Source organism: Copadichromis virginalis, linkage group LG7 (genome assembly GCF_057382275.1).
Source record: "Copadichromis virginalis isolate Kocher_CV1m ecotype Utaka linkage group LG7, C_Virginalis_male_GT1.1, whole genome shotgun sequence".
Classification (NCBI taxonomy): Eukaryota; Metazoa; Chordata; class Actinopteri; order Cichliformes; family Cichlidae; genus Copadichromis; species Copadichromis virginalis.
The window spans coordinates 15,562,281-15,589,874 of NC_140624.1; the positions used below are offsets into that span (position 1 = coordinate 15,562,281).

General features: G+C 38.4%; 2 protein-coding genes and 1 long non-coding RNA gene across 6 annotated transcripts; 1 reads left to right on the forward strand and 2 right to left on the reverse strand.

Annotated features, from left to right (window-relative positions):
• Positions 1-68: 68 nt before the first annotated feature.
• LOC146704736 (ATP-dependent clpX-like chaperone, mitochondrial) lies at positions 69-10,708 on the reverse strand. Of its 2 annotated transcripts, XM_085462060.1 has the most exons (16): positions 10,690-10,708; positions 9,827-9,865; positions 9,276-9,351; positions 8,394-8,554; positions 8,170-8,284; positions 6,583-6,737; positions 6,310-6,469; positions 5,139-5,180; positions 4,332-4,508; positions 4,057-4,221; positions 3,041-3,129; positions 2,609-2,773; positions 2,209-2,508; positions 1,765-1,857; positions 1,569-1,675; positions 69-1,447 (listed from the first exon to the last, which is right to left on the reverse strand). In XM_085462060.1, the coding sequence occupies exons 3-16, from the start codon at positions 9,328-9,330 to the stop codon at positions 1,357-1,359; spliced, it is 1,875 nt and encodes a 624-aa protein (XP_085318186.1). In that variant the 5' UTR covers positions 9,331-9,351; positions 9,827-9,865; positions 10,690-10,708; the 3' UTR covers positions 69-1,356. The 2 variants fall into 2 exon arrangements, with proteins under 2 accessions (XP_085318186.1, XP_085318185.1); XM_085462059.1 differs by lacking the exons at positions 5,139-5,180; positions 10,690-10,708 and having other exon boundaries at positions 9,827-10,057.
• Positions 10,709-10,822: 114 nt separating this feature from the next.
• On the forward strand, positions 10,823-15,080 carry LOC146704737 (uncharacterized). The gene is made up of 2 exons (XR_014921212.1): positions 10,823-11,406; positions 12,110-15,080. It is a non-coding gene; the product is annotated as an uncharacterized LOC146704737 (long non-coding RNA).
• On the reverse strand, positions 14,643-26,946 carry LOC146704738 (uncharacterized). 3 transcript variants are annotated; one of them, XM_085462055.1, is made up of 26 exons: positions 26,306-26,946; positions 25,586-25,637; positions 25,459-25,476; positions 25,308-25,370; positions 23,126-23,218; positions 22,346-22,417; positions 22,148-22,252; positions 21,968-22,039; positions 21,640-21,732; positions 21,105-21,191; positions 20,903-20,992; positions 18,923-19,027; positions 18,757-18,834; positions 18,581-18,655; positions 18,240-18,332; positions 18,070-18,150; positions 17,710-17,781; positions 17,536-17,628; positions 17,379-17,453; positions 17,208-17,297; positions 17,031-17,111; positions 16,348-16,428; positions 16,133-16,201; positions 15,898-16,023; positions 15,659-15,806; positions 14,643-15,573 (listed from the first exon to the last, which is right to left on the reverse strand). In XM_085462055.1, the coding sequence occupies exons 1-26, from the start codon at positions 26,768-26,770 to the stop codon at positions 15,111-15,113; spliced, it is 2,940 nt and encodes a 979-aa protein (XP_085318181.1). In that variant the 5' UTR covers positions 26,771-26,946; the 3' UTR covers positions 14,643-15,110. The 3 variants fall into 3 exon arrangements, with proteins under 3 accessions (XP_085318181.1, XP_085318182.1, XP_085318183.1); XM_085462056.1 differs by having other exon boundaries at positions 22,172-22,252; positions 26,306-26,702; XM_085462057.1 differs by lacking the exon at positions 20,903-20,992 and having other exon boundaries at positions 26,306-26,702.
• Between the last annotated feature and the right edge of the window lie 648 nt (positions 26,947-27,594).

Below are 27,594 nucleotides of genomic sequence, written 5' to 3' on the forward strand. Positions count from 1 at the left end.
TGATGTCTGTTGCATTCATTTATTCGCACCTCAAACTTAAATGAGAATGAAAGAACAATTAAAAAAAATTGTACCGAGATATACATTTTATTTGTACACTTTAAACAATCACAATAAATTTAAGATTCACAATATTTTGGGGGTAGGGGGGTACAGGTTCTGTAACAGACCTCTGAAAACTTTAGTAAAATAAAATGAAGCTTCAAGCAAAGGGGGGAACAAATCTAGTTTAATCTAGTTTGAAAGCACAAACAGCATTTTAAAGACCGCAGCAGCATGGTTCAGTCAGAGCATTTAAGTAGAGGCTTGATTACAGACGTGTACTGAGGTACCATTTAGTAACAGGATATTACATCACTAAAGGTAAGGTGAGCTTCCAACAACCAACCAGGCAACCACAAGGAAAATAAAAAATATCCATGCTGCTCTGAGGGGTGTTTGACAATGCAGGTTTGGAGAGGCAGCCAGCATTAACAGGAAAGAGAGCATCTGAACACGGTTCAGTTTTTATAAAACAAAACTTCAGAAGCTATTTCACTGATACTTCAAAGTGACCCGGCTAACCAGCTTTGTGAAACAGCCCTCTGTGAGACAGGTCTGTAAGTAAACACTTATACATTCCCTAAAAAGTGTGCTAAAGGAGGAAGCCAAAAACTGAAAATAACCATTCTGGCTGTTTAAAAGGTCACCATTGTGTCTCACCTGCTGTAATTAGTGTGCTGGTGCATTATACCTCACAATATGTTTTAATAATTAGAGGTCATGTCATACAAACTGCTTACAAATGCTACCTAAGCAGCGTGCCTAAACATTTACAGCTGATTTCACTGTGAGCACCATTATTACAATGGTGGTAAAGGAAAAAGAAAACATCAAAAATATTGATGTGCTCATGGAATATGATGCCCTGATGAGGCATCAGCTAACATGTTAACATCATATCGGGTCTTTCTTTTCTCAGCATCCCATGTTTGCAAGTGTACAGTATGATCCCATAATTTCCATTTGCTTCCCTTGCCATTACAACCCCTCACTACAAAAAGGAAAAACAAACTAGCTACAAATATTTCCATGAATAAAATTTCATTATCTTTATATAGATAAAATGTTAACAATCCCCAGAGATTGAAATATTTTAAGGTCCACCCTGTGAGTGCACCACTATAGAATCTACATCTGATGCACAGGACCCAAGGCTGTTACACTCTCTTAACTTCATCACAAAAACCCTCCCCACCAGTGTCCACAGCTTATTCGTCAGGGGCTTTAATAAAAGAGTTGGTACCAAACTTGGTATCCAAAAGGTTCATAGTGATCTAATGATTTGCGACAGCGTGGCCTTTAGGGTAAAATGGTTCAGTTGTTAGCAGCGTCTGCCTGCCTAGGCCAGTTGTCCTCCTCGATGCCAGAGTCGTATTCCTCTTCTGCCGAATCCTTGGCAGGAGTTCTGAAATTCAAATAAAGGATGCAGGTCGAGTTTCAGTTACTGAGTCGCCATGTACTCTGTGTAAGAAAACTGATCTCTAGCATGACCCATCTACCCCGAAACTGTGAGGAGAGGTACTGACCTGACATATCTGGGTTGGGATTTTCCTTGGACAACATCTTTGTCCAGCTCAACAGCCATGATGTCAGAGTGGGGCACCTCAAACATGGGCTCAAGGAGGAGTTTTTCCTGTGCATAAAGACAAGTTTTCACTTTACACCACACCACAACAAAAAAATAAAAACCTAAGTTTGGCACCTTCTGTAAAAATCACATACCATGATGGATCTGAGGCCACGAGCTCCAGTTTTCCTCTCCAAAGCCATTCTTGCTATTGCCCTCAAGGCATCCTGAGTCACATTGAGATCACACTGAAACAACAGATATTGACCATTTAATTTTAATTCTAAAAATCAAGTCATTTAAGTCACAAACACAAATGTATTATGTTTCTGTACATTGATCTAACAAAAGAAATAGAGGCTGTGTTTAGAGAGACATGATTTTTTGGTACCAGTGAAACAAGAAAGTACATGCATCAGATTACTCTCTGGAAAGTGTTTGTATTATAAATAAAAGGACTGTGTGCAGATATTTGAGAGGACACTGCTGTATTTTGACTCAAGAAAACCTTACTGTGCAAACACAGCAGCCCAAATATGAGAATGTCTACCTCCACCACCCACACAGCGTTGCAGCAACTACAATATTAGAACTCCTACTTTGTCCATGCTGAACAGAGCCTGGTACTGGGGCACTACAGCATTGCGTGGTTCAGTCAAGATCCGGACAAGCGTGTCTTCATCCAAGCTGTGCAGAGGAACGATAACGGGAAGACGGCCAACAAACTCTGGGATCATTCCAAACTCAATTAGATCCCTGGCCTCGACGTGCTTCAGCAGCCTGTCCTTCTCCTCGATCTCTGCTACGGTGTCTGTCTCGCCGCTGGTATTTGCCAGATCTGCAGCAGCAGCTGCGCGGCGCCCTTTCCCCAGGTTAGAGGGAGTTCCAAAACCCAAATACTGGACAGATATGAAACACAAGGAACATTTTAAAGGCAGGAATAACAAACAGGCTGAACACCTGCTGGCGTGCAATACATCTGAGCCTTGTCAAGTTTACCTTTTCATTCTTTCTTCTGCTAATGATTCTGTCAAGTCCATTAAAGGCACCAGATGCAACAAAGAGTATGTTTGTTGTGTCGACCTGCACAGTTTCTCCTCTCAGTTTCCTGGAGTTTTTCTCAGGAACGTTGACAACTGTACCCTCCAGAAGTTTAAGTAAACCCTGACAGAGCAGAAAAAGTGAATGTAAGTCTCAGTTGACCAATACAGAATGAAAAGGACAACAAACAGAAAACCGCAAGGTCATAAATGTAAACAAAATCTGTCTGTGTTCGCACAAAACAAACCAAAAAAAAAAACCTGGACTGTCCTAAAACTTTAACAAGGAGGAATAAATCGAACATATGATCTCTAAATTAAATAAAAGTATAATCAAAAATAATTTGTTGCAGCCTTTAAACAAACTGCTGCATAAAGATTGCACACTAACCTGCTGAACTCCCTCACCACCCACATCTCTCAGCTGATGGATTCCAGGAACACTGCCAATCTTGTCAACCTCATCCAGAAACACAATACCTGCACATGAAACAGGAGAACAAAGCTTAATGTCTTACAAAGACACTGCCTGAGACACTTCTTGTCTTTGATGAGCTTTCTGTGGATAACTGCTTAGTATTTTCTTCCAATTTCATGCTTTCTGGTGCATACACCTCACCAGTATTCATGCTGAAAGCTTGGAAACATGCAGTGCAGAGTACAGTGCATGTGTAAGCTAACTTGTTAATTTAACCTGAAATCCAATTAATTTAAACCTGTTCCTCTTCTTGTCAGTATATTCAACATAGTAAAGCCATAAACACATTCTTTAGCACAGTAAAGGATGCAACATGAAAAAAAGCATTCTAGTTTTTAGATGTGTTGTAGCAGAGTAATTCAGTAATGTATATGAAAATGAAACAGCATTAATCTTCTCAATGATTAAGCTTCACAAAGTGATTTTCCATACAAGAGTCCTATGGTACCATTTTAATTTGTTTATACTCTAATCTTATCTACTCCCAGTCCTCTAATCTAATTACTACTGAGTTTTGGTCTCGCAGTTGAGGCCTTGTTTTTATAAAATACCACTGTGATTGCTTTCTTTTAGGGTCACCATAAATGAATCTGTAAATAATCAGGTACATTAATTTGTACAACAATGGTTTGTATGGTAAACATTGTGACATTCAAATATTTTCTCATTAATCCAACACTTGTCTTAATTTTAGGTAATGATTTGAGACTTCCTATATCAAATGAAATATTATTATTAATTGCATGTTAACATTAAAGAAACAGTTGGGTGGATGTGAGGGGGAGGAACGAGATTATGTTTGTGTTAGATACTGCTGGTGCTTGCTGCTTGTGCTCAGTGTTTTCAAAACAGGCAGTTTCTTACTTAGTAAACATACGTATCATTCTGACACTGGAAACTCCTTCTGTAAATAAAGTCCCTCTGCCCACCTTGCTGTGCTTTTTCCACTGAGTAGTTGGCATCTTGCAGGAGTTTGGCAATAACCGACTCGATGTCCTCTCCCACGTATCCAGCTTGAGTTAGTGTGGTGCAGTCGCAAATTGCAAATGGAACATCCAGACAACGTGCCAGTGTCTGCGCCAACAATGTCTTTCCTGTGAAAATTTATGTGAATCATAAAATTGTCTGGAGAAGGACATAATACAAACACATTGCACAGTGTATCTGACAGAATCAGCTTAAAAGTATTACAAACCAAACTTACCTGAACCAGTTGGACCAAGCAGAATAATGTTGCTCTTCTCCAGTTTAATCTCAGTGTGTGTAGAGTCCAACACTTCCCCACCTCTCCTTTCCTGAGGTGCCTGTTGGCTCGCCTGCTGCTGCATGGACGCCCCGAGAGCATTTCCATGAGGGCTGATTCCTGCAATCTGCAACAGCTCTGGAACAACAAGCCAACCGGACAGGTCACCTCATTACTAAAAAGAACTGTAAAAACTCTATGCTTCATAAATCACTAAAATGCAATGCAATGATGTAATGGATTCCTTTGAGTCACTGTTAGACAAATATGCCATTCACTGATCATGAATGCAACCATTTGTGTAGAGTAACAGTTCCCATACATGGGCTAAAAATACACACACCCTGTTCAGTGTCACTGTGACTTACTGAGAACAGCTCAACTAAAATTAGCAAACATCTGAAAGTCGGTCAAAGGTCAACTTCATCTGCTTGTCTGGTCTGTCAATCATTGAAAAGTGTAATTTTACTGGTTCAATTTCTAGGTTTTATTTTATACAAAAGGTCACCGTTACAAACTGGAAATATACCCTACTATCTGATGTTGACAAAATGCCTTAATCATTTTAGTTCAAAGTTCATCATTTTTTAAATTGGACACGGCCATAAATGCATAAAAAATGTAATCTCTCTGAAAAAGGCAAAACAAACCCTTGACTGTCACAGCGGTCTGTACACTTTGGCATTTGCACAATTTAAAAACAACAAACTGCTGATTAAGTGACTTCAAAAGTGCTAAAAGACAACAGCGAGTAGGACAGTCACTTACTTGTGAACCTGTATTCATCCTCTCGTCTTCTCATCTCTAGCTCTACAGGGAGAGGGTGAAAGTGCTTAAATCAATATTAATACTAATATTGCTATATTACCATTATAACATTATCAATGCAGTTGCTGAAAAAGAGCTTTATGAAATCATATGATAAATATTGAACAAATGCCAAATAATACAGATTATAACTTAAGGCCACAGCTGTAACCTCTCTACGGTTATTTGTAAGGACGTTTCAAGAGGAACCGTTGATACTCTTAACATGCAAATATTAATATTGTTTTCAATACTTAATATTGGGGGTGGCTGTAGCTCAGGTGGCAGAGCAGGTCAGCCACTAATCAGAAGGTTGGTGGTTCAATCCCAGGCTGCCTCCTGGCTGCATGCCAAATATCCTTGGGCAAGATACTAACCCCGTGTTTGCCTACTGGTGGTGGTCAGAGGGCCCGGTGGCGCCAGTGCCCGGCAGCCTCGCCTCTGTCAGTGCGCCCCAGGGCAGCTGTGGCTACAATGTAGCTTGCCATCGCCAGTGTGTGAATGTGTGTGTGAATGGGTGAATGACTGAATGTAGTGTGAAGCGCTTTGGGGTCCTTAGGGACTAGACAAGCGCTATACAAATGCAGGCCATTTACCATTATTGTTTTCAATGTGGCAAACATTAAAGTCTGCTTATTTATTTTGGCATTTGCATGAACACATTTCAAAGTGAAAACTTGCATGATCATATTTTGTTAATTTATTACCAGCTTATTTAAATGAGCTTTGCTTTTAGGACATACTGTTGCTGTGTCCAAATTCAACTTAGAATTCACCAATTCTCTACTCCAAGTTTGACAGACATTCAGCACAGCCTATTTTCACTTTGAGGTTTAGTTTTGAAATCATTAAAAAAAAAATTTTTTTTAAAGATTCATATTACATTTCAGCTCTTGTTCATTTATGGATCGTGTTTCTGCTTTTAAATGAAGACAAGAATTTCACACAAAATTTGACTAAGCTCGGCACTATCTACCAATACCGAAAAAGGACTTTCATAAGCTTTAAAAAATAAATAAATAAATAGATAAAATCAAGTATGGTTTCCATCAGACAGTAATGGTCGATATTATTTGAAATAAATCCTTAGATGCAGAATGATGCCGTGTCTGCAGAGAAGACTGACACTAACCACGAGGTGTTAAAGATGGCTGTTTTTCCACCTCCACCTGCTGTCGGCTCCCAGAGGGGATGTTATTGTAGATGCGCTTATAGTGATTATACACAGCAACTGCCAACACTTTTTTTGCATAGGACTGGCCAACCACATACTTGTCAAGATAGGCATATATCTGGGAAGGAAAAAAAAAAAAAAACTTTCACAACAGGAGAAAAACACAATCAAATTCCCAATCGAATGTTAAAAGCTTGTTTTGACAAATTGTTTCCTGCTTCAGTTTCTTACCTTCTTTGGAGGTGGAGGAGGTTTCTGTGCAAATGCCAGTTTCACTGCCTCCGCAGCAGATTCTGGCTCTTTGTTTAGCCCTTTCTTAGAGTCAGTTTCAGACAGCACCACGAAGAAGTGATGACATTTCTCACATTTGACAAATCGTGTTGATGCTACAAAAAAAACCAAAAAAAACACCACATACAGTATTAAAGACATTTTTAAACCAAGCTGAAGTAATTTTTAAAGACACTTCAACATAAATTTATGCATTAATCCCACTGATGCTGAAACCTAAACTAAATATGGAAAAAGTGAAAAACTGCACCTTATTATGTTTTTGATCCTTCGTTGTTTTGAATACTGTTCAGCTTTGATTACCAATAACAGTCAACACATGCTCATTTAAGATCCAGTTAAGGACAATCACAATCTAACACATAACAAGCAGTTCTCTTCATCGCATGCATTACAGGCTTAAGAAAATAAACTCCCCAATAACCCCATCAGATTTCCTGTAGCTGCTCATATTCATTTCCTCTGTAAGCTATAGATAGTTCATGAATATTTCTGAGATGTGTTGACTGACTAGTGTGGTGTCGACCATCTACCCCTAGACAACAGGAAAAGCTCAACATTTTCTGCATTTGTTTGTCTTACTGAGAAATAATGAAAACCCAGATATTGATTTTTCTTAGGCCTTTGTTTATAAAGACCTTTATTACCTGCAACTCAGGTTTTATCCTCCTAACTGGAACACCTGATTCTCAAGCTTTTATTTTTGTTTTAATTTGAGCATCAAAACAAACCTCCACCTTTTCCCTGTGGTCTATAAGAGGATAAATTGTTAAACAGCTCACGAACTGTACATCATAAACCACTTCTCTGTCTGGAAAGTGTATTGTAGATTTAGATTGGCAAAAATTAATAAAGCAGGTACAGCTGATGTAAATGTGATTTTTAATTGATAGTACTCACTATGATTGGCCGATTTAAAGTCAGAAAGTCGTAAAAACAAATATACCAGCCCCTCTTGGTTTAAAGCAATGAGTCAAAATGTTTATGTGGCACCGCAAACTCTAAAACATTCCTGAGACAGCAATAAAACCGACATTACACAGTTTATATCCACATCTTTATTTTGACAAGCTGTGCCAGGAAAATACTTGAAGTGGTGGTTTGTGGTGCACTATTCATCTCCTGTGTTTACACTAGTGTTTATAGTTATTTCCATGCACAAAGGTCTGTGTAACAGAGAAATATGAAAGTTGATGTTAACATGTTTTAACACTAAATCATGAATTTAAGTGACGTCTAATTCATCTTTTTTTCTCCCTGCTCATCATCCATGTTGAGAGGAATCCAGTAACAGCAACCATTTATTCAGCAACCATTAGTTTTCTAGCAGTGATAATACCATGTATTTATTTATAATCAGTTTATTTACTTTGGTTTGTTTTTTTTAACAACTGGTAAACAACAACTTTATATCGTAAGAAAACATCTGGGACACAAACATTTCCACAACTGACACAACATGACATGACATCATTCAACAGTTAGACCATTTGTAAATAATTGTTGAAGAGTAATATGTGAACTCACATACAAAGGTCTCTACATGTGTGCAGGGGTCCCCACACTTAGGGCAGCGTAGCTGGCTTCCACCCTTACCCGATCCTCCGGAGCCAGACATTCTCTTCCCCTCACTGAGGCTCTTCTGTGTAAAAACAACTGTGTTAGCACGTGTTAAATTAAAGTATTATCATCCACTGCTTTAACTAGGTTGTGTACGTCCACATTTACAAAATGTTGCAAATAAAGATTACCTTTCCACCATCACTTCCACCATCCTTGGTTGTCCCATCTTTAGAGCCATAACAGACAGAGGTCTCTGAAAACGACCTCACACGTACTCGAGGAGGCAAATGAGTTTCTCGAAACCCGTGACGACTCAGAAAAAACAACTGAATCCGAGAGCACGACAGTCCTGTTAAAAAATTTTTTTAAAAATTTTAAAAAAAAGCAACATCCCTTTAGATTTCTATCAGCCATAAGTCTGAAAACTAATGACATTTACATATGATTTTAATTGTGTTTTCCTATACAATGCATAGTGTCCTTAGCATTAATTTTGGGGGAAGAGGGCATAATATTTTCACTTAAATTTTCTTTTAGTTTTCAATTAGGCTTCACGTGTGTCTGGGAAATGGGCAAATAAAGGTTAAAAGTAAAACAAAAATGTTTTTTAGAAACGTTTAAAGATTTAAAAAGGGGCATTTTAACAACATGTCTAATATTACATGTTATAAGGCTACATAATGCATAAATACCATAATACCAAAGACCATATTTCTATTTCATGTATATTATTAAGAGCAGTACTTCACGGTCTGATGCAAGCATTGTATTTACATGGGGTAAAATCGCTCCTTATGTTTTTGTTGTTTGTCATGAAATCATATGTATTGTTGGTCTAAAATCTGAAATACGAAAACGTAGGTGATGTGACAACATTGTCCTAACTTTAGCTTCTAAACTGTCATGAATTACCTTTTTACCTCCTGTTGACGTTAGCTACAGAACTGTCATAACAAACAGTAATCTAGGTCAGCTGGGGCCCTGATTCCACAAGTTGAAGCAAATAGCTCAATGTCATGCAGCTTAACGCAGCTGTAGGGCAGGGAGTGTGTGCGTCTTCCCTTTCGTACCTCTGTTAGCAGTGTTTAGGAACAACCTGGCAGCCGAAGCACATGGACAGGACATCTTTTCTTCTGTCTCAAACTCCTTAAACAAGCAAAAAAGTGTCAAGTTAGCATCGTGCAGCTAACAGACTGCGCTGAATAAGACAGGCCGGTTTAACGCCTCAATACTCCAACGTCACAGTTAGCATTAGCACAGCAGCTCGTTGACGAGACTAGATAGTCGCCACTACAGTCTAAATATTTACACTGTACACCACACGAAAAGGTGTTGGTATTTTAAGCTATCACGCAATGCTAATGCTATAAAGGTACCCTTTATGAACACTCTATCTAGTTAGCTTACGTAAATAGGTAACTGTTAGCTTCGCATGCTAGGCCTTAACAAAATTCACTAAGCGTTTTCTTCTAGAGGAAATGACAAGCAGCCGACGCTGCAGAGCTAATAGGCAGAGTGACTCCTAAGAAAAACAAATTTGCAGGTATCGTTCCCAGCTTATTTAAAACTACTAACTACGAAACACAAAGCAACATTTAACTAGCTTTCCAGTTTTACTCACAGTGCGCGTTGAAAGCAGTCGCGTCTTGACAGCCCCTCTCTGAAACACAAATTTGATAAATCACTAAAGCTTCTGCACGTTTGTTACAGCTAGAAAGGTCAGTGTGTCATGCTAATGCCACAGTGCCTGTTACATGGACTGAAAAGTGTCAACTTCTTTAGACCGTTATTTCACAGGTGTGACACGAACTAAAGTGATGTAACGCCTGCTGTTATGAGCTAGGTTATTAGGTTGGTTACCCGGCTAGCGAACTAGCCTTCCCCAAAGGAAGCGTTTAAAAACAGTGTGCAAGGTGTCAGCAGCATGGTGGATTCATTCGTGCCAGAGCATTCAAAACCCATCCAGATATTTTGAGATCTGCTCAAACATAGCGCGATTCGTGGTGCGTTCATGACAACATAGTAATATGCAACGTTAACAAAGATATTGTGAAATTAAGTTGCGTTTGGTAGTTAAGGGACATATCACATCTAGCATTATAACCTGTTAACAGTCGTTTCAGTCACACTTTGTTATTTGATAGGCTCAGTTCAGATTCAGTATGCATTATTATGTAGAAGTTTAACACAGCCTTGGTACTCATGAGAGTTAGTTTGACATTTTAATGCATGTGATGAGATGAGATGAGATAGCCTTTATTTGTCAGTTGCAGGTCTTTTGCCCACAACCGAGATGACAGACCTTGCCGACCGTACATACAATACAAACATCACATTGGGGAGACAGGTCAGGCCAGGTAGCGAGGGAAAAAAAACATTGAAATGTGCAACACAAAAGGATAATACAGGAATGCACAGGTATCAACACACCATAACACAATAAACACAGACAAGCAACATGGGAAAGAGTTCCAGTGTGTACACCTGATCTGGGACCGCTGCAATCTCTCGACTGCGCCTCCAGCTGACCCGATGTCCACATCATGGGGGAGGTAAGCGTTGGAGGTGGCGTTGGATCCGGGGTAGGGAGGGTCAGGGGCGGAGCGTGGGGGTGGCTTACGGGGCTTAAGCCCGGGTTGTTTTGTCAGAAGCCCGGGGTATTTTGGAGTGTAATTTTTTCATAGTTAGATGCCTGGCTGACAACTGTATAAAACAAAAAGTACACACAATATTCGAAGCACATAGTGCACACTGTGGGAATTTACGACTGTGCGTGAATCCCCCCCTGATATTGGTATGATCCAAGCTCAGGCACTAAGCGACTGAGCGAGGGGGCGGGGCAGCTGCTGCCCGTGAGTGCGCTGTTGGAGAGACGGAGCCAGCCATACTAAGGAGAGCTTAAGTTTGACCAGGTACCAAAGCAAATCATTCGTACCGTACAAATAATGTAAATATGACGGTGCATCACGAAAGATTGATATGAAACTGATCACTTGACCAATATTACGTTACTTGCTCTTCAAGTGAATCAACAAATGGCGAAATGAAAAGCCGAACAAATGCTATTTTTTTTAGAGAGTCTTAGCTTACGTGTGTTTATTTCATATTTTCAGTTCTTACCCTCCCCGACTAAATCGGTTTCAGTTATGTACTGAAACATAAGAATGGACATTCGAGGGTTCTTTCAAAGAAAAAACTCAGGTAAATGTTATTTTATATATTATGCTTACTATGTTGTTCAGTATATTTCTATGCAAAACAAGAGGAATTTCAGTACACAGCAGGATATTCACATTTGTAACCAGATATTTACATACACTTTAGGGAGAAAACATAAAACATTTTTACTGTACAACATCAATTTAGAGTAAATTTTTGTTTTAGATAAATATTGAAATATATTTTGAATTAGTTAAATTTCAGAATAAAGAGAGACAGAACTGTCTATTTATTATCACTTTCATCAAATTTAGGAGTACATGTACACTAAGTTTATTGTTAATTAATAAGAAAACTCCAGACGATTCCATTCTGAGCTGAAGAAGCTTCTGATAGGTTAGTAGAGTCCATGTGAGTAAATTGGTGGCACAGCTGTGGATGCATATAAGGCAAAACACAGAGCCTGTTTCTTTGACATGGGAAAATCAAGAGATATCAACCAAAACACCAGGAAAAGAACTGTGGAGCTCCATAAATGTGGCTCAAGTTTGAATACAATTTGGTGCCATTTGCAATTAAGAAATACAGATAGTTTCTCTCTTTACTCTTAAAGTTAACAAATATGTTTTTATATTTATCAATCTAAAAAAATAAACATTTAGTCTGATTTGATGTTACAATTAAAAAAGTGTTTTTATCTGAAGAGTAAATATCTGGTTTCAACTGTATATTTGATGATTGTCAGCACAAAGAGGGAGAGAGAGGAGAACGAGGACAGAACAGATGAACAAGAGCAGGTGAGACACACATGTTAGTCAAATGGTTGTTTACCAAAAGTATCACCGTATCATAGGTCCTCATGTATCTCGTACCTAGTGTTTCTTTTTAGGTTTGTTATTTTTCAAATTCTGTATTTATTAAGTTCTGCAGGCTTGTTTGCACAACAAGGCTAAATAATTATATAAACTTTTCTCAATCTAAATAGTGGACTTTGGTAGAATTAAAAAATAAGTGTAGTGCAGGTCTATGATGATTTTTAGTGCTATCATCTAGTTCTGATTCTGGTTCTGTCTTGGTTAAGTCCTCAGTAGTCCTGATTTTGAACTGTTGTAGTCCTGTTTTAATTCTGGATCAGTTCTGGGTCTGGTTGAATTGGGGTTTAGTCCTCGTGTCTTGATACAGCCCTGACCTTGTTCTGCCTTGCTGCTTAATTAAAAAACTAGTTTAAGGTGTCCTGCACATGTGATATATATTTTTCCCTATATGAAGTCATTCTTTTTTGAACAGAGCCTATTAATCTTTTAGTCATTTCTACCCCCCCCCCCAAAAAAAAAAAAAAAAAAAAAATCCCACATGCATACTACTCTTTGGGCTAAGCCCCGGGTGTTTCAAATGTCTGGCTCCGCCTCTGGGGAGGGTGATGCATCAGTGAGTGCTTATCAGTATCAGTATGTGTGTGCGTGTCCATAGTTCAGCTGAGACAGTGTCCTTCGCCCTGCCAGGCTAAGTAAACAGTCTTCCAGCCAACCCAGGTGGCCTTGTAGGGAATGGGAAGGAACAGACTCAACCAAGTCGTTATCAGGGAGTTTTTGTTCGGTTCCAGCCTTGAGCTCTGGCCTTGAGCTCCGGCCTTGAGCCCACAGCTGGCGCCGAAGGGGTAGCCGCATTATGATGGTACTTGAGAATTTCAAGCTGTTTTTAACACTCCGACACTGGTCTCTCAATCTCCCGTTAATAGCTGCGAGCTTCTCCGTGATGTTATTAGCCGTCGATTCTGTGGTCTTGTCACTCTTTTTTGCTCACATAGCAGATTCTGAGACCTCACGACCGCAGCCAAATGCATGTAACTTTAAACAAAGAAAGAAATGAAGAAATACTCTCAGAAATATGGGCTAGGTTTGACATCACCCGTGTTATTGGCAAATATGCACTATTTTGTCTTTGTTCTTGATACTGTGCAGTGTTCTTGTTAATTTGTGTATTTCCTGTTGCGCTATCCAATAGTGTTTGCGATTTTATAGTTCAGTACATCACTTATGGATTCTTGTGATATGTGTCCGCCTCTGTAACCCAGAGCCACTCAAAGTTAGGGCCATTTGTCTGTCTATATGTAGTGGAAGGGCCCGAGGGTTAAAAAATACTGTGCAGTCCTATATAAAGTTGTCTTTGTGTCACTGTTTTGCTGACAAGGTTTTTTGGGACACTTGATGAGATCGAGTCTGTGAAGTGAAAAAAAAAGAGTGTATGATTATCTTGACCGTTTCATATGTCATGCTGTTTCTGCACAGCTAATTCTTCACCCTGTTAAAGCAGCTTGATAAAAGACAGACAGAACTTTAAATCAGAAGTTATGCCCGTTATCTATGGATGACAGAAAAAATACAAATTTTAGGGACATGTTTCATCAGAAATATACTGTATGCTACAAACAAGAAGCTGTTTTTTTGTTTTAAGAAGGGGCCATGACACTTTGTCATGGATGTTATATGGATAACGGAAAAACTACTAATTTTAGGGACATGTTTCATCAGAAATACTGTATGCTACTATCATTCAAACAGACGGCTGTCACAAGATGTCTTGTTAAATATAAGTGAATGAATGTGAGGTCAGAGAATAATGGCCAAACTTCTCTGAGCTGATTGGAAGGTAACAGTAACTCAAATCACCACTTGTTACATCCAAGTGTATGCAGAAGAGCATACCTTGAAGCTTCAGCAGCAAAACATAACACTCAAGACTGCATCTCCTGTCAGCTAAGAACAGGAAACCAAAGCTACATTGAATTCACAAATGCTCACCAAAATTGGACAACAGAAGATCTGAAAAAACATTACCTGATTGAATGGTTCTCAGTTTATACTGCAACATTTGTATGGTAATTAAGGCAGTTCTAAAAGCAAAAGGAGGTCCAGCCCGGTACTAGCAAATTGTACCTATAAAAGTAGCCAATGAGTGTATGTGTAAGGTTACAACTTTTCTCCCAGTCAGTTGTACAAAGTAAGACATGCAAACAAAAACGACTCATATAAATTTACATTTAAAGTCTGATTTCAAATGTCTCAACCCAGCTGCACAGTTAGCTGTAAAAGCTGTTCCAGTGTGTCATCTCTTAAGGCTCCTGGACAAAACTTGGCTTGTGAGCTTCTGCCGTCCACCACCACCTGTACACCACCATCATGTATTCAGATAGCTTTATCACATGCACATACTCATTAAGGCAGGCTCTCGAGAGAAGTGAAAAATGCTAAATATCACGTTGACACAGCAGAACCTGATTATTATTAAAGAGGTATCACACACCTTTTATTTGACCGGATTATAAGACTTTCAGTACAGAAGTCTGTCTACAGAAAAATACAAAAATATACGTTGCTATGAATACTATTCATCCTTGGTTTTTTGTTGTTTTTCACAAACAAATTAAACTGAAAAGCACACATCAAGAAAAATTGCGCTTTGTAGCAACTGAAAATAAAAGAAATTCCTAATTATAATAAAGGTCAATCAAATGGACCAATATGGCAAGGCCATGATGATCCACTTGGTAAAATAAATCCGCTTGGCATCTTTCTTGGCCTTAAGACAACAATTCTGATGGCTAAAGATCCAAACGGGACACAAAAAAAAATAAAAAAATTTAAAAAAAATTGCGCAATTATTTACCTGTATATTGTGACAAAACTAAATCATACAATGCCTTGTGAAGCCAACTGCATGATGTCATAGAGTTTGATTATTTATTTTTAGGTCTTTTTGAATTTAACTCTGCAGGTATTCACACTTTTGTTGTCCCACACGTACAAAATCTTTTTGTTGGGATAGTACGACAGCATAGCTAAGATTCCATTACCTGATCTTATGTCAAAACCTGCATCCACAGGACTCTCTTTCTTTAAATCATAGGCATATGTCACCCTTCTGTCTTTGTCATCTGTGAAATACAGCACCCCACACACAATGAAAGCATTTCCTGCTTTAGCTGTCGGGTAGGTGGTGTTTATGACAGACTCTATAGAGAATGTGTCATCGTCGAGCTTTGCGACCAGTGTGCTGTCATCTGCGTTTGAGGCAAAGATGACCCACAGTCCACTTTCATCCACAGCAAACTTGAAGTATGTCTTTGAGTTTCGAAAAAGATAAGTCAGGTTGTGATATCTGGTGTCTGGCATGGTCAGAATCTGCGTTCTCTTCGTTTTCAGACCAAATCTGTAAAAATTTAAAAGATTGACCATTAAATAAATGTTGCAGGCATCAAACACCTCAAGACAGGTGCAGATGGTGCAGCACTTACTTTATAAGTCTGTTTTTTCCGCCGTTGTGGTAGTAAAATGATCCTTTATAAACAACATGGCCACACCCCTGGTAGAACCTCTTGGTGTCTATAGTGTTTTTAGTGTTTTGCGATGTTGAAAGGTCCTGATATTCCCACAAATGTCGACCTGGTGACAAAAAGTTCTTGCGTTAAATCCAATCAAATAACTCTCAAAAGTCTGTTATGAAGTGAGAATTCATGGATGTTGTGTAAGTCACCTGAAAAATGATCGGCCACCCAGTACTGATCTTCATCCAGCTGCGACGCGTCTGACATCCAGGCTCCATAGGTGCTTTCCATTTCAGTGGGCTTCTCTGAGCATTTTATGTTTTTAATAATACACTCTAAACAAAAAAAAGCACACACACACACACTTTTGTATTTCAGTAAACTATACAGTAGAAGGTAATTAGATAATGGCATGATTTGAAGCTTAATTAGCAAGTCTCTAACCACTTTCTGTTGATTTGTCACCGGTGGTCACACTGATCTTATTATCAGACCAGAGCTTATTTGAAGAATCTGAAAAAAAAATGAAAGATCATTTTTAATGTAAATATTAATGATGTTTGAGTCATAGCAAGTGATCATTACTTTGTATTTTTGTGTGAGGTGTGAAGTGAAGTGTCAGTATTGAGGTCAAAATGGGACACGTGGCAATTCCTCACCAGTTGTCATGGGTTTATCATTGACGTTTCCACTGTTATTGAAAGTGTCTCTGTTTTTATCCAGTTCTTCAGAAAGTGAACCTTTAAATTGAAAAAAAAAATGAAAGAGTGTATAGAGATTCTAATGATATTATAGTTTCAAAAACACCATATTAGGCACATACTGGCACCAGGTTGGGCCCTCTTTTTCCTTCACACCTTTGATTTTTTTGGCATAGATTCAACAAGGTATTGTAAACAACACTCAGAGATTTTGGTCCATATTGATATGATAGCAACACACAGTTGCTGCAAATTTGTCAGCTGCATATCCATAATGTGAACCTCCCACCCAACATATCCCAGAGGTGCTCCATTGGATTGAGTTCTGGTGAATGTGGAGCCCATTTGAGGAGTCATGTCAATTAACCAGTTTGCTAGAAGCAGCCATTCAGAAGACGTGTACACTGTGGTCATAAGCACATGGACATGATCAGGATCAATACGCGGGTAGGCCACGGTCTTTAATGATGTTTAACTTGTACTTAGGGGCCCAAAAATCCATGCTGTCACATGGTGTTTACGTAAAATTTTAACCATACCATCCAAATGTTCCAGCAAAAATCAAGACTCCAATATAAATAGGATGAAATATTCCATATAAATAAATAACGCTATGAGAGTAACGAGTGTGTTAGTCTTACCTATAAATCGTGTCACTAATGCCTCTGTAGCATTTCGTATAGCAACATTGAAGGCAACATCTTTATCAGCCTCTTTTAGCTCTAGAAAACAAAGTAGAGTGCTTACTCTCTTGTTTTTTTTTCTCTTTTTTTCATATATTTAGACTTCAGTTTATCTCTAGTGTCTTAATGTTTTACCAGGTTCTATTGTTTTATCTGCATCCTTTTTAGAACCAGGAACAGTAAAAGCATCTCTGGTGTTTTCAGCTGGATGTGGAGTTGGTGTTACTGCAGATACAAAGATACAAGTGAGTTAGTACACGTATAAACAGTATAACCAGAATCAGATACAGTATGGCAGTTTTTTACCTGTTATTGTGCTTGTTTTAATGATGGTTCTCCTGCCATTAAATGTATCACTCTTTATGTTGGCATCACGTGGGGCTGCAGAGTGAAATTGGAGCCACATTCAGAACTTTTATTATGAAAGAAGTAACTTAACCATTCAAAGCATATGATTTCCTACCTATTAATACTCTTACTGGCCCCTCTGTGACATTTGCAGTGTCTGTATCATTCCAGGAGCCCTGGCTGTCATTTTGATCAAAATTTAAGGACTCTGGAAAATTTAAAGAAAAAAATGGCTTTAGCATTTTCTCTTCATGTAGTCAGACTAAGGTTTGTCTCATCTGAGGTTTACCAAGTTCTGTTGTTGCATCTGAAACATTCAAAGCACCTCTGGATTTTTCTGGTGAATGTTCTGTTGGTGATTCTACAAAAAGAAAGAAAACTTTTACTAGAAGAGCTGGCACACCAACTAGAATCAACCAGTCCTTATAAGCTTGAGCTTCTTGTCACTAAATGTAAAAAGTTAAGATATTTAAGGTTTAGTTAAATATTGAACCTTGAGTCAGCATAGCTCCTGATTTTGTCAGCAGCTCAGGCATCATTTTGGATATTTATTCAAGATTAGAGTGAAATGATAAAGTTCAAGAATTTTATATAAATAATAACCAAAGTCAAATAGGATATTTCATAATCCAAAGCAATGATTTCATACCTGTTAACAGCATTACTGGTCCTTTAGTTTCTGTGTCATTCAAGGTCCCCTGGCTTTCATCGTCATCAAATGTTACTGGTTCTATGATTTTAAAAAATAAGTATTAGGTTGAATTTTGTTTTTTAATATATTCAAACTTATGTTTGCCTTTGCAGTCTTGGTTGATTTACCAGTTTTCACTTTCATGCTCAGATGTTTCTCAGATTCAGAGACATTCAAAGCATCTGTGGTGGCTTTCTGAAGAGGATACGCTGTTGGTGATTCTTCAGGAAGAAACACAAGATGTAACTACAATTTCTGCTGCACACATTAGATTTGTATACAAGTAATATATAAAAATTGGTTTCTCACTCCTGGTTAAATCTCACTGTTCATGAGATAAAAAAAAATAAAAAGCCTAAACTATATATTTTCATAATTAATGATGTTTAAGAGATAAAGCTCTTACCACCCCAAAACATTTACTACAGAAACATAAAACAGCACTGAACTTTAAACAGCTTGAATTTACCAGTTTTCAGAGTTGCTTTAATGAAGGTCTCGCTGCCATTAGAGGAGTCACTGTTTAAATCTGCATCAGGTGGAGCTGTGAAAAGAAGACAACAAAGTTCAACACGTCTTCTTTGCATACCAAGCACAACAAGAGGAGGACATGCAGTTAATAACTCAAAGCACAAGGTTTATTACCTGGTAATAATTGTACTGGTCCATTTGTAACATTTTCAGTGTTGGCATCATTAAAGTTGTTCATAAATGGTTTTGTGTCTAGAGGAATTAAAATGTTGTCATTAATCAGTCCTGGTGAATTTTTTGTGTTGGATTTTTGTGTCAGAAGGGTTACAAATGTTCATACCTCCTCTGGTGTTTGTAGTGATGGGATTTCCGGCTCTTTCGGTTGGGCTCACTAAAAAGAGCCGGCTCCTTCGGCTCTTTCCCGGCTCTTCAGGTTGTTTTGTTGCTTTAATTAATTTATTATTAACAATAATATAAAATTATGCACAAAAGGAATTACTAACGTAAAAACAAGTGGTTTTATTTATATATGTTTATATATAAATATATGCGGTGGCCCCTAGAGACAAAACACGTACAAACTCCAAAACACATTTCTAGCATGAACTGAACTTCCAAAGCAGAGCTACTAGATCACTTAAATTACACAGTTGAAAGCATGTGTGTATTGTTTGTGTATTTATACACAGGCACTCATATATATATTCAAATAATTTAAAAAAAAGTTCATTTACCTGTTATTACCACACACCAAATCCGGTCATTGGTACTTGCTGGCTTGTGTAGCCACAAGATAACAAAGGCTCAACACTGCGCCCAGCATCCTGGAGCACTTCTGTTGTTCTTTTGTACGTGTTTTGAGTTTTTATGTGCTTCTGAGTTTTTATATGCTTCTGAGTTTTTACGTGCTTCGGAGTTTGTACGTGTTTTTACGTGTTTTGGAGTTTTTACGTGTTTTGGAGTTTGTACGTGTTTTTACGTGTTTTGGAGTTTGTACATGCTTCAGAGTTCGTACGTGATTTGAAGTTTGTATGTGCTTTGTCTCTAGGGGCCACCGTAAATATACTTTTATTTATTCACTCCACATAAAATGTAATAAATAAATCATCTAATACAAAAATCAACTATTCACATTTCAAGTTTTAACTATTTACATTTTCAGCTTTTTCCTTTCACAAATTTAAAGTGAAAAGAACACAAAACACTGCAAACCACAACACAATTAAATATAAATTATAATATGAAAACTAAAAGAACATGCATATTCTCTGTCATATGGACCTGCATGAATAAACTTTCTCAATCCTTTATCATCTGCAACCGAAAATAGTTGTGGATGATTACTATACCTTTCTAATGTTGTTGTCCCTGCCTCTCTTTCTCTCTCTCTGGCTCTGTTCCTGTGCTACTGAGTGTAACTACCGCCCCTCCCCCCTCTGCCCAGCGTAAAGCACAAGGCTCGCGTGCAGAGTGAAACGGAAAAAAAGTGCGAGAGAGAGGCTGAGAGAAAGAAAAAAAAAAAAAAACCACGTGACGGCTCGCGATAAGGAGCCGGCTCGCGTCGTTCACGTCAAAGAGTCGGCTCTAAGAGCCATTTCGTTCGCGAACGACCCATCACTAGGTGTTTGCAGCTGGACCATCTGTTGGTGATTCTTCAGTAAGAAAGAGAAGTTGGTCCACACATTAGAAAAATTATATATTCGAATAGTTAATTGCTTCAATTTGGAGCTCAACTTCATACTCTGCTGCAAGTATTTTAAACAGTTTTTCATTCTTAGGAAAAATTTAATTTGCAGTTTATTTTAATCCCAAAATTGGAAAAATCTTTTTTCATAGAAGTTAAAATCAAGTTAAACACTGCAGACATGATTAAGTTGCTTAAATAAATAGAGCTCAATAACATAGAATACAGTATGATCACATTAGGATTAAAAACAAGTGTTAAAAAACAATCTGAAAGCAAATGAAGTAAAATAAGTATGGATTAAAAATATGAAGTGATAATATAATACTATATAACTAAGGTAAGTATTCAAAGACATTTAAAAGATATTAGTGCACAGTCTGTTAGTCAGTTGTAACGTCAGCTTGTGAATGATTGTGAACGAATAAAGTATCTGCAGCCAGTAAAACTAATCAAACCAAGTATGAGCCCGTACACTCACAACAGGAGCATTTTTAAAACACACCAGTTTTTACTGTTGTTCACTGACAGTTCTGCTGCCCTTAAATGCAGCACTGTTTAGATCTGCATCACTGGGGTCTATACAGTGAAAGCACTTCTAAAGTGACAGAAAGAGGATGTTTTAGAGTTTAATACCTGTTAATTTTCCTGCTGCCTCTGTGATGACTTCAGGGTTTCTAAGAATTGCTGTGCTGTAGCTGTAATCTTCATAAAACGGTGAACGGTCTAGAATGGGTTTTTTTTGTTTTTTTTTTGGGGGGGGGGGGGGGGGGGGTTTAAACTGTGTGGTTTAAATACATTTTTCATATATTCAAATTTAGTTTTTTTGATCATTTACCTGATTCTGTCTTATTGTCCAGTTTCTCAGGGTCAGAGACATTCAAAGCATCTATGAGGTTTTCAGATGGATGTGCTGTTGGTGATTCTGCAGAAGGAACGTAGAAGATGTCACTGGATGATTGGACACACAATTTATCATAATTGTAGAAGAAACTTGCTGGTTTATTACAAACAGCAAGCGATCTTTATGTCATATCGTGTGTAATTTAAAATCACATAATTCACCAGTTTTTGTGTCTCCAGTTATTAGGTGATCGTAAATGTATCGTTTGCAGAAATATAAATGAATTTGTTAACGTCAGTTCTAAAACATTCAGCCGTCTCTTAAATATCTTAGCAGAGACACTCTGACACTCAAATGGTTTCTTACCAGCTTTCAAATATGTGTCTAAAGTTTCATCAGAGAGAGCTTTTCCAGCATCATGCGGCTCACCTGGTGTTGGTAACACCGTGGAATCAAAGAGGAAATCCAGTACAATGAGTATAGTGTGAAATAAGATTTGTGTGTACAATGAATGAGTACCAATATTAACCTGCTAATAAATTCATTGGTGCTTCTGTAACATTTTCTGGGTCGATTTCAGTCAGGTTGTCACTTTGGTAATCTGGGTGAGGTGATATCCAGTCTGCAGAAAAGAAACATGATCAGCATAACCATAAATGTTTTAAATGAATCCAGATACACTATTATACTGTATATGTGGCCAAAGTTTCAAATCCTTTTGAGCCAAAATGGAAATAAGCAGAAAAGATCGCATTTAAGGTTTAACTGAGTGGGAAATGCAATTATTCAACCATTTTTATTTGTGTTCTGAAGTGATGTGGCAATACTGATAGCAAGCACAGCAGACATTTTCTTACCACTTTCCACTGTAGTAACAGTAACATTTCTGAAGGAGTCGCTGTTGTTGTCTAAGGCTACACTCAGCAGGCCTGGAGGGAAAAAGAGGACATTTACAATTCTGCAGCATTTTCAGTTGTGACACAAAAAACAAATGATCGTGGCTGCGCTGACTGTTGTTGAAGTTCAGCACTTCTCACCTGCTGATGATTGGGACCTCTCACCTGCTGGGACCTCTGTGACATTTTCTTCTTTGGTATTGTTGAAGGCGTCTTGACTGTGGTTTGGATAAAAAGAACCAAAATCTAGGAAATAAAAGATGTTGAGTTTGATGCTTTTTCTTAGTCAAATATTAGTCTGCCAAACAAGACTTCTTATCGCTCAGAGTGGTAACTAACCTAATTTTATATTTGTGCCACTAACATTCAAAACATTAGTTGTGTTATCAGCTGGACGTGGTGTCGGTGATTCTGTGAAGAAGAAAAAAAGAGACATAAATTGCTACCCTTATCTCAGAGCAGTTACGAAGCACACACCATCCATAACATCCACCCATACAGACATACATATATACTTTGCAACTTGTTGTTTTCTGTGTTGTTTTATTAGCTATTAATTTTAACCCTGTGAGGTCTAAGTCATCATCAGTGATCACCCTGACTCTGACTCTAACTCTAAACAATCAGAAGATGGATGAATGGATGAACAGTTGTCGATCAGGCTAATGGACACCTCTATGACCAGTGTGTTGGGAACTTATCTTTAAGATCAACATGACTGAAACTAAGAGACTAAATAAAATAGAGACAAATCCAGACAATCAAAGAGTTTCAATTAAAATCTAAATAACAGTCTTAAATCTTGTTTCTGTAGGAGAATGGCTTCTGTGCTTTTAAAATCTCGGCATTAATCATGCCTTTGACCAGTCTGATTTGTGAGGAGAGACGTGAAAAGATTTTACTTTGTGGTAAAACAACTAGAACTGTGAATGTTACACTGCTTAATATCATAGTGGATAAACAAGTGATTTTTAACTACTACTGAAATCGAATATAGAGTGAACAAAAGCAACTGAACACTCTTCAGGTCAGCCAACACTGTTTTTTTAATAATCACACAGCTTCTCATATCATGTTTGCGGTCCTTGGTCCACTGGCTCATTGTGGCATTATTCCTACCTCTCCATGCGTAAATTTGACGACTACTTCCTTCAGTAATCTTGTTTTTCATGTCACTGGAACAACAGGTGGAGCAGGGTGGACCAGGAAGACCTTTATGTACACAGATTATTAAAAATATGATGTGCAGAACAGACCAAATTAACAATACTGCTAATATAGACTCTTTAATATTAACCCAATTATATTTATATAGTGAAAAGTCAAAACATAAGTCATCTCAGAGTATTTTTACACTGTAAGGCTAAGACTTCACGTGGTGGGTGGGTGGGTGGGGGCTCTGATTCTATATTCATTTTGAATGTTACCAGCCAAAGAAGCTGTTATCAGTTATTGCCACTTTCATAAATATCACTGGATGCATAAATATGAGGTGAGTGACTTTAACATGAAGAAAGATCAGCCTGGGCCACACTTATGAAGAGCACACATCAGCCTTGACTGGTTGGGTTAAAGGGAGAGAGGAGAAAATAGGTCAAGGAGACAATTAAAACAAAGAAGGTTGGCTGAGTCAGAAATGTTCAGCTCCAGAGCCAGAGACCTCTGCTGAAAGCACAGGGAGGTAATGGCATGCAATGTTCATGGCCCTTTGAAGTCTGTGGAGTAAAAGAGAGAAGAGTAGAGGAAAGGTGCTCGATGCGTCATGGGAGGTTCCTCTGACGCAGCAGCATAACTAAGTGATGGTTCAGGGTCACCTGATTCAGCCCTAACTACAGGCTTTATCAAAAATGACCGTTTTAAAACTAATCTTAAAAGTAGAGATGGTGTCTGCCTCACAAACCCAAACTGGGAGCTGGTTTCAAATGAGAGCAGCATGATATCTGAAGGCTCTGCCTCCCACTGAAATGCTGAAAATGTGAGGATCAGAAGTAAGTCTGCCCTCTGGTGCTATCTACAGAATATGGTACCATGAGATCTATAACATGTGTCAGAGTGTGATTAAGCAGGACTGCAATTCGGTTCTAGATTTAACAGGAAACAAATGAAAGGGCCTTATTATGACAGAAATATCACCTCTCTCTACTCCCTGTAAGTACTCTTGCTGCAGAGTTTTAGAACAGCTGCATCCTGTTATAAGGTGTATGGTAAGTACAGAAGTCTGGCACAGAAGTAACAAAAACAATAAAAGAAAAAGGAATGCTGTGATGTGGGCTACCCTATTAACTGTTCATATAAGACTGTTTTAACCTTAGTAATGACTTGTGATGCCTCAAATGTATTCAGTTCAGTTACATTTTATTTTTATCGTATTAAACCACAACAACCAACGACCACAATAAAGGTGCTTTATATTGTAAGGTAAAGATGCTACAATAACAGAGAAAAAGCCACAAAAATCAGGTGATATGAGCAAGCACTTGGGGACAGTGGGAAAGAAAAACTACTACCGGGGAGTGGCAGCCTCTGCCATGACTGGTTTGGGAGTGAGTGAAGGGAAACAGGACACAAGACATATTAAAGGTGTGTTTTTTGATGGAAATTAGAACACTGGGGTTTTCAGGTAGCCCTAGTGAGCTGTATGGGCAGAGATTACCCTCATTAACATTTGATGCACACCCAGTTATTTTGTTCTGGAAGCAGGCCTGAAAAATGACAAAAGCTACTCAGTTTAGAAAAGAGAAGTAAGGATTAGCCCTACTTAGCATAAATTTAACACATCACAAAAAGACTGAAGAGTTGAAGGAAGGAAAAGGAACCAATAACAGTTAACAGTCTTTTAAGGTAATGTCAGGCTCCCTGAGTATTCATCAAGAGCTTCATGTTAGTTCAAAAACCTAAATTTCTTCAGAATCTCAGATTAATCTCAGAGTTTAAGCCATGCAGAGTTGGTAAAAAGATACAGTGAATGAGTGAAAGTTAAAAAAAAACAAAAAAACATTGCCCACACTGCAATTTTCAGTTTCAAAACAACAAAAATACTATAATTTGGGCTAATCAGTGCTAATCAGTGCAGCAAACACTTATCCCACTGCAGTAAACAGCTATGTGGCAGCTAAATACAAGTTTCTTGCAGACAGTGAGTGGGATGCTCGTGTTGTGCAATCACAGCAGGAACAATGAAAGACTGTTTGAAATGCACGAGAAGCTTCTGTTCTGCAAATTTGGTTGTTTTCATACAGCTTTTCGCTGAATGGGAGAGGAGATGGGTTCTCAGATTTCTTAGACATATAAAAGTTCTCACCTTTTCTACCTCGTCTCCCCTCTGGCCCCGGTGGACCTGGGGGTCCAGGTGAACCAGGTTTACCTGACAGAACAAAAACACTTTGTAATGCAGTAGGAATTTAGCATAATTTGAGTAAATTTACTCAGTAAATTTAAATTTCAGTTTTTACCTGGGGGTCCAGGTGGGCCTGGAAAGAAAAAAACAATTCACATATTTAAAAAAAAACAACAACAACAACTATGGGCAGTAAATACGCAAATGAAAACAGTGGAGATGCATGTTTTTATGATGTGCACCTGTTAAACAAATTCCTTTGGAGCTCCTGCACATGTCTGTGAAGGCTTTGACCTGAAATAAAGAAAAAGACAGGCATGAGGAAAGTTTTGATTTAGGTGTAAGTTAACCACATATAGGGCCATTTGAGTTGGGCCCTGTTAACACAGAAAGGACAGGGTGTTTTCTAAAGGTCTATATTTTAATATTTTGCCATGTTCAGTGTTTATTCCCAAAATCCAGCAAAAGAATCATTCTCGTTAACAGAGCTGAAGCAGTTAGAGTATAACAACAACAACAACTAAAATTCCCTAAAATTTTCTCACTTCTTAAATGTCTGCTGTTCTTTTAATCTTTAGGCTTTAGATGAAACAAACTGAAAGTGAAGATTAATTGTTAATAAAAACAATGATACTGCCCCCGGCTCCCTCACAAAATATACAGTAGCACGGCTTTGAAGAAATGCCAGTTTTGTAGTGGAAGAAAGTGGAGCCGAGGGAGGAGCAGTCACTCTTCACAGCACAAAGTACTTTTCCAGGAAGCACTCAAGACTAGAAATTTGTTAATGGTTACAACAGACTCCTGGATTTCTTAGATTGCAAGGAGATGCCTCACGTGATCGTATTAAAGACACCAAACTCTGGAAAAATAAAAAAATTCCGTTTTTGTCATAATAGAGTAAACAACTTTTAGCATTAGTATTCACAGTCCTACAGAAACATCCAAGCATGCTGATGTCTTACAGGAACCATAGAGTATGTCATGAGCATCAGCATATCCTTCTGATCTTCGCTTTGCATTGGATCTTCTTCCTGGTTTCTCCTGCGGCGGTGGAGCTTCCTGAACTCTCGGGCCTCTCCGGGGTCGATGGGCAGGATTCCCGTCCGCAACCTGCAGCTCTCTGTCAGCTCCTGCATCTGGGACTCCAGCCTAAACAGCTCATCTGCCAACTCTTTCTGCCGAAACAGCAGAAACACTAAACCTGCCGTGCTCAGGAGCAGCAGCACGCACATCCCCACCAGCAACACTTTCCACATGGGAGAAACAACACTTCCCTCTTTCATGTTTGTGCCCCGTTCCTTGGTCCTCGCTGCACAGTGATCCGGGCTGTGTAATTCAGAAGCACATACAGCACATTTCTGAACACCTGCCAGCAAATGACACGTCAGAGAGAAACCACAGTAGAGCAGTTGGAGAGGAATAAACATGTCAAAATCTGCCTGGAACTACAGCGAGAGAGAGAGACACGTGATGCATTGCATAATAACAAACATCTGCAAGACTGCTGAAATCTGTAGGCTTGCATGATTTAAATGCAGCTAATGGACATATTTCCAGAATGACACATCCTCCAGACAGCATAGGGCTTCCCATCATTCTGGTGCCTGTTTTCCTCAGCATTTTCACTAGCTTGTCCTACTCAAAATTACATGGAAATGGAATAAATAAGCTTCGAACAAGGGACACATTGTTGGGATCTACAAAAGAACTTTCAGAGAGCTTTCAGCAAATGTCTGCGAGTGTGCGGATGTACATGTGTGGGTGTCAGAATATCCTTTTTATGAAAGGGTTTTGTTTTTTTCTATTCATTGCAATATGAATTTCGAAATTGAAAGTTTCGTAAATAGTCAATGTTACATTTTTTTTGATTGATTTTTGATTTGCTGCTTTTTCGGGGGTGGGGGGAAGAGGTCATTGTAGCTTCTGTTGCTAATTTCAGAGCAAGACCAACACATCCACCCCTAGATGTGTGGCCAGTATCTTTAAACAGGGCATACCAGCTATTCACAGGTACCAAGCATGAAAGCCAGCTCATTCACAAAAGCTTTCCATGAACAGTGTTTTTTCCTTTCAACTTTGCAACTATGATTTCTTACACTGGACTAACTAACATGCAATCAATCAATCACTTTGACAGCACTTTTAGATTAAATTATTAAAACTGAGCTTTTAAGAATATAATTATGACATTTTTTAATTCTTCTTTTCCCTTTCTGAACTCCTGAGTAAGTCCTTGTCTCCTTTGACACAG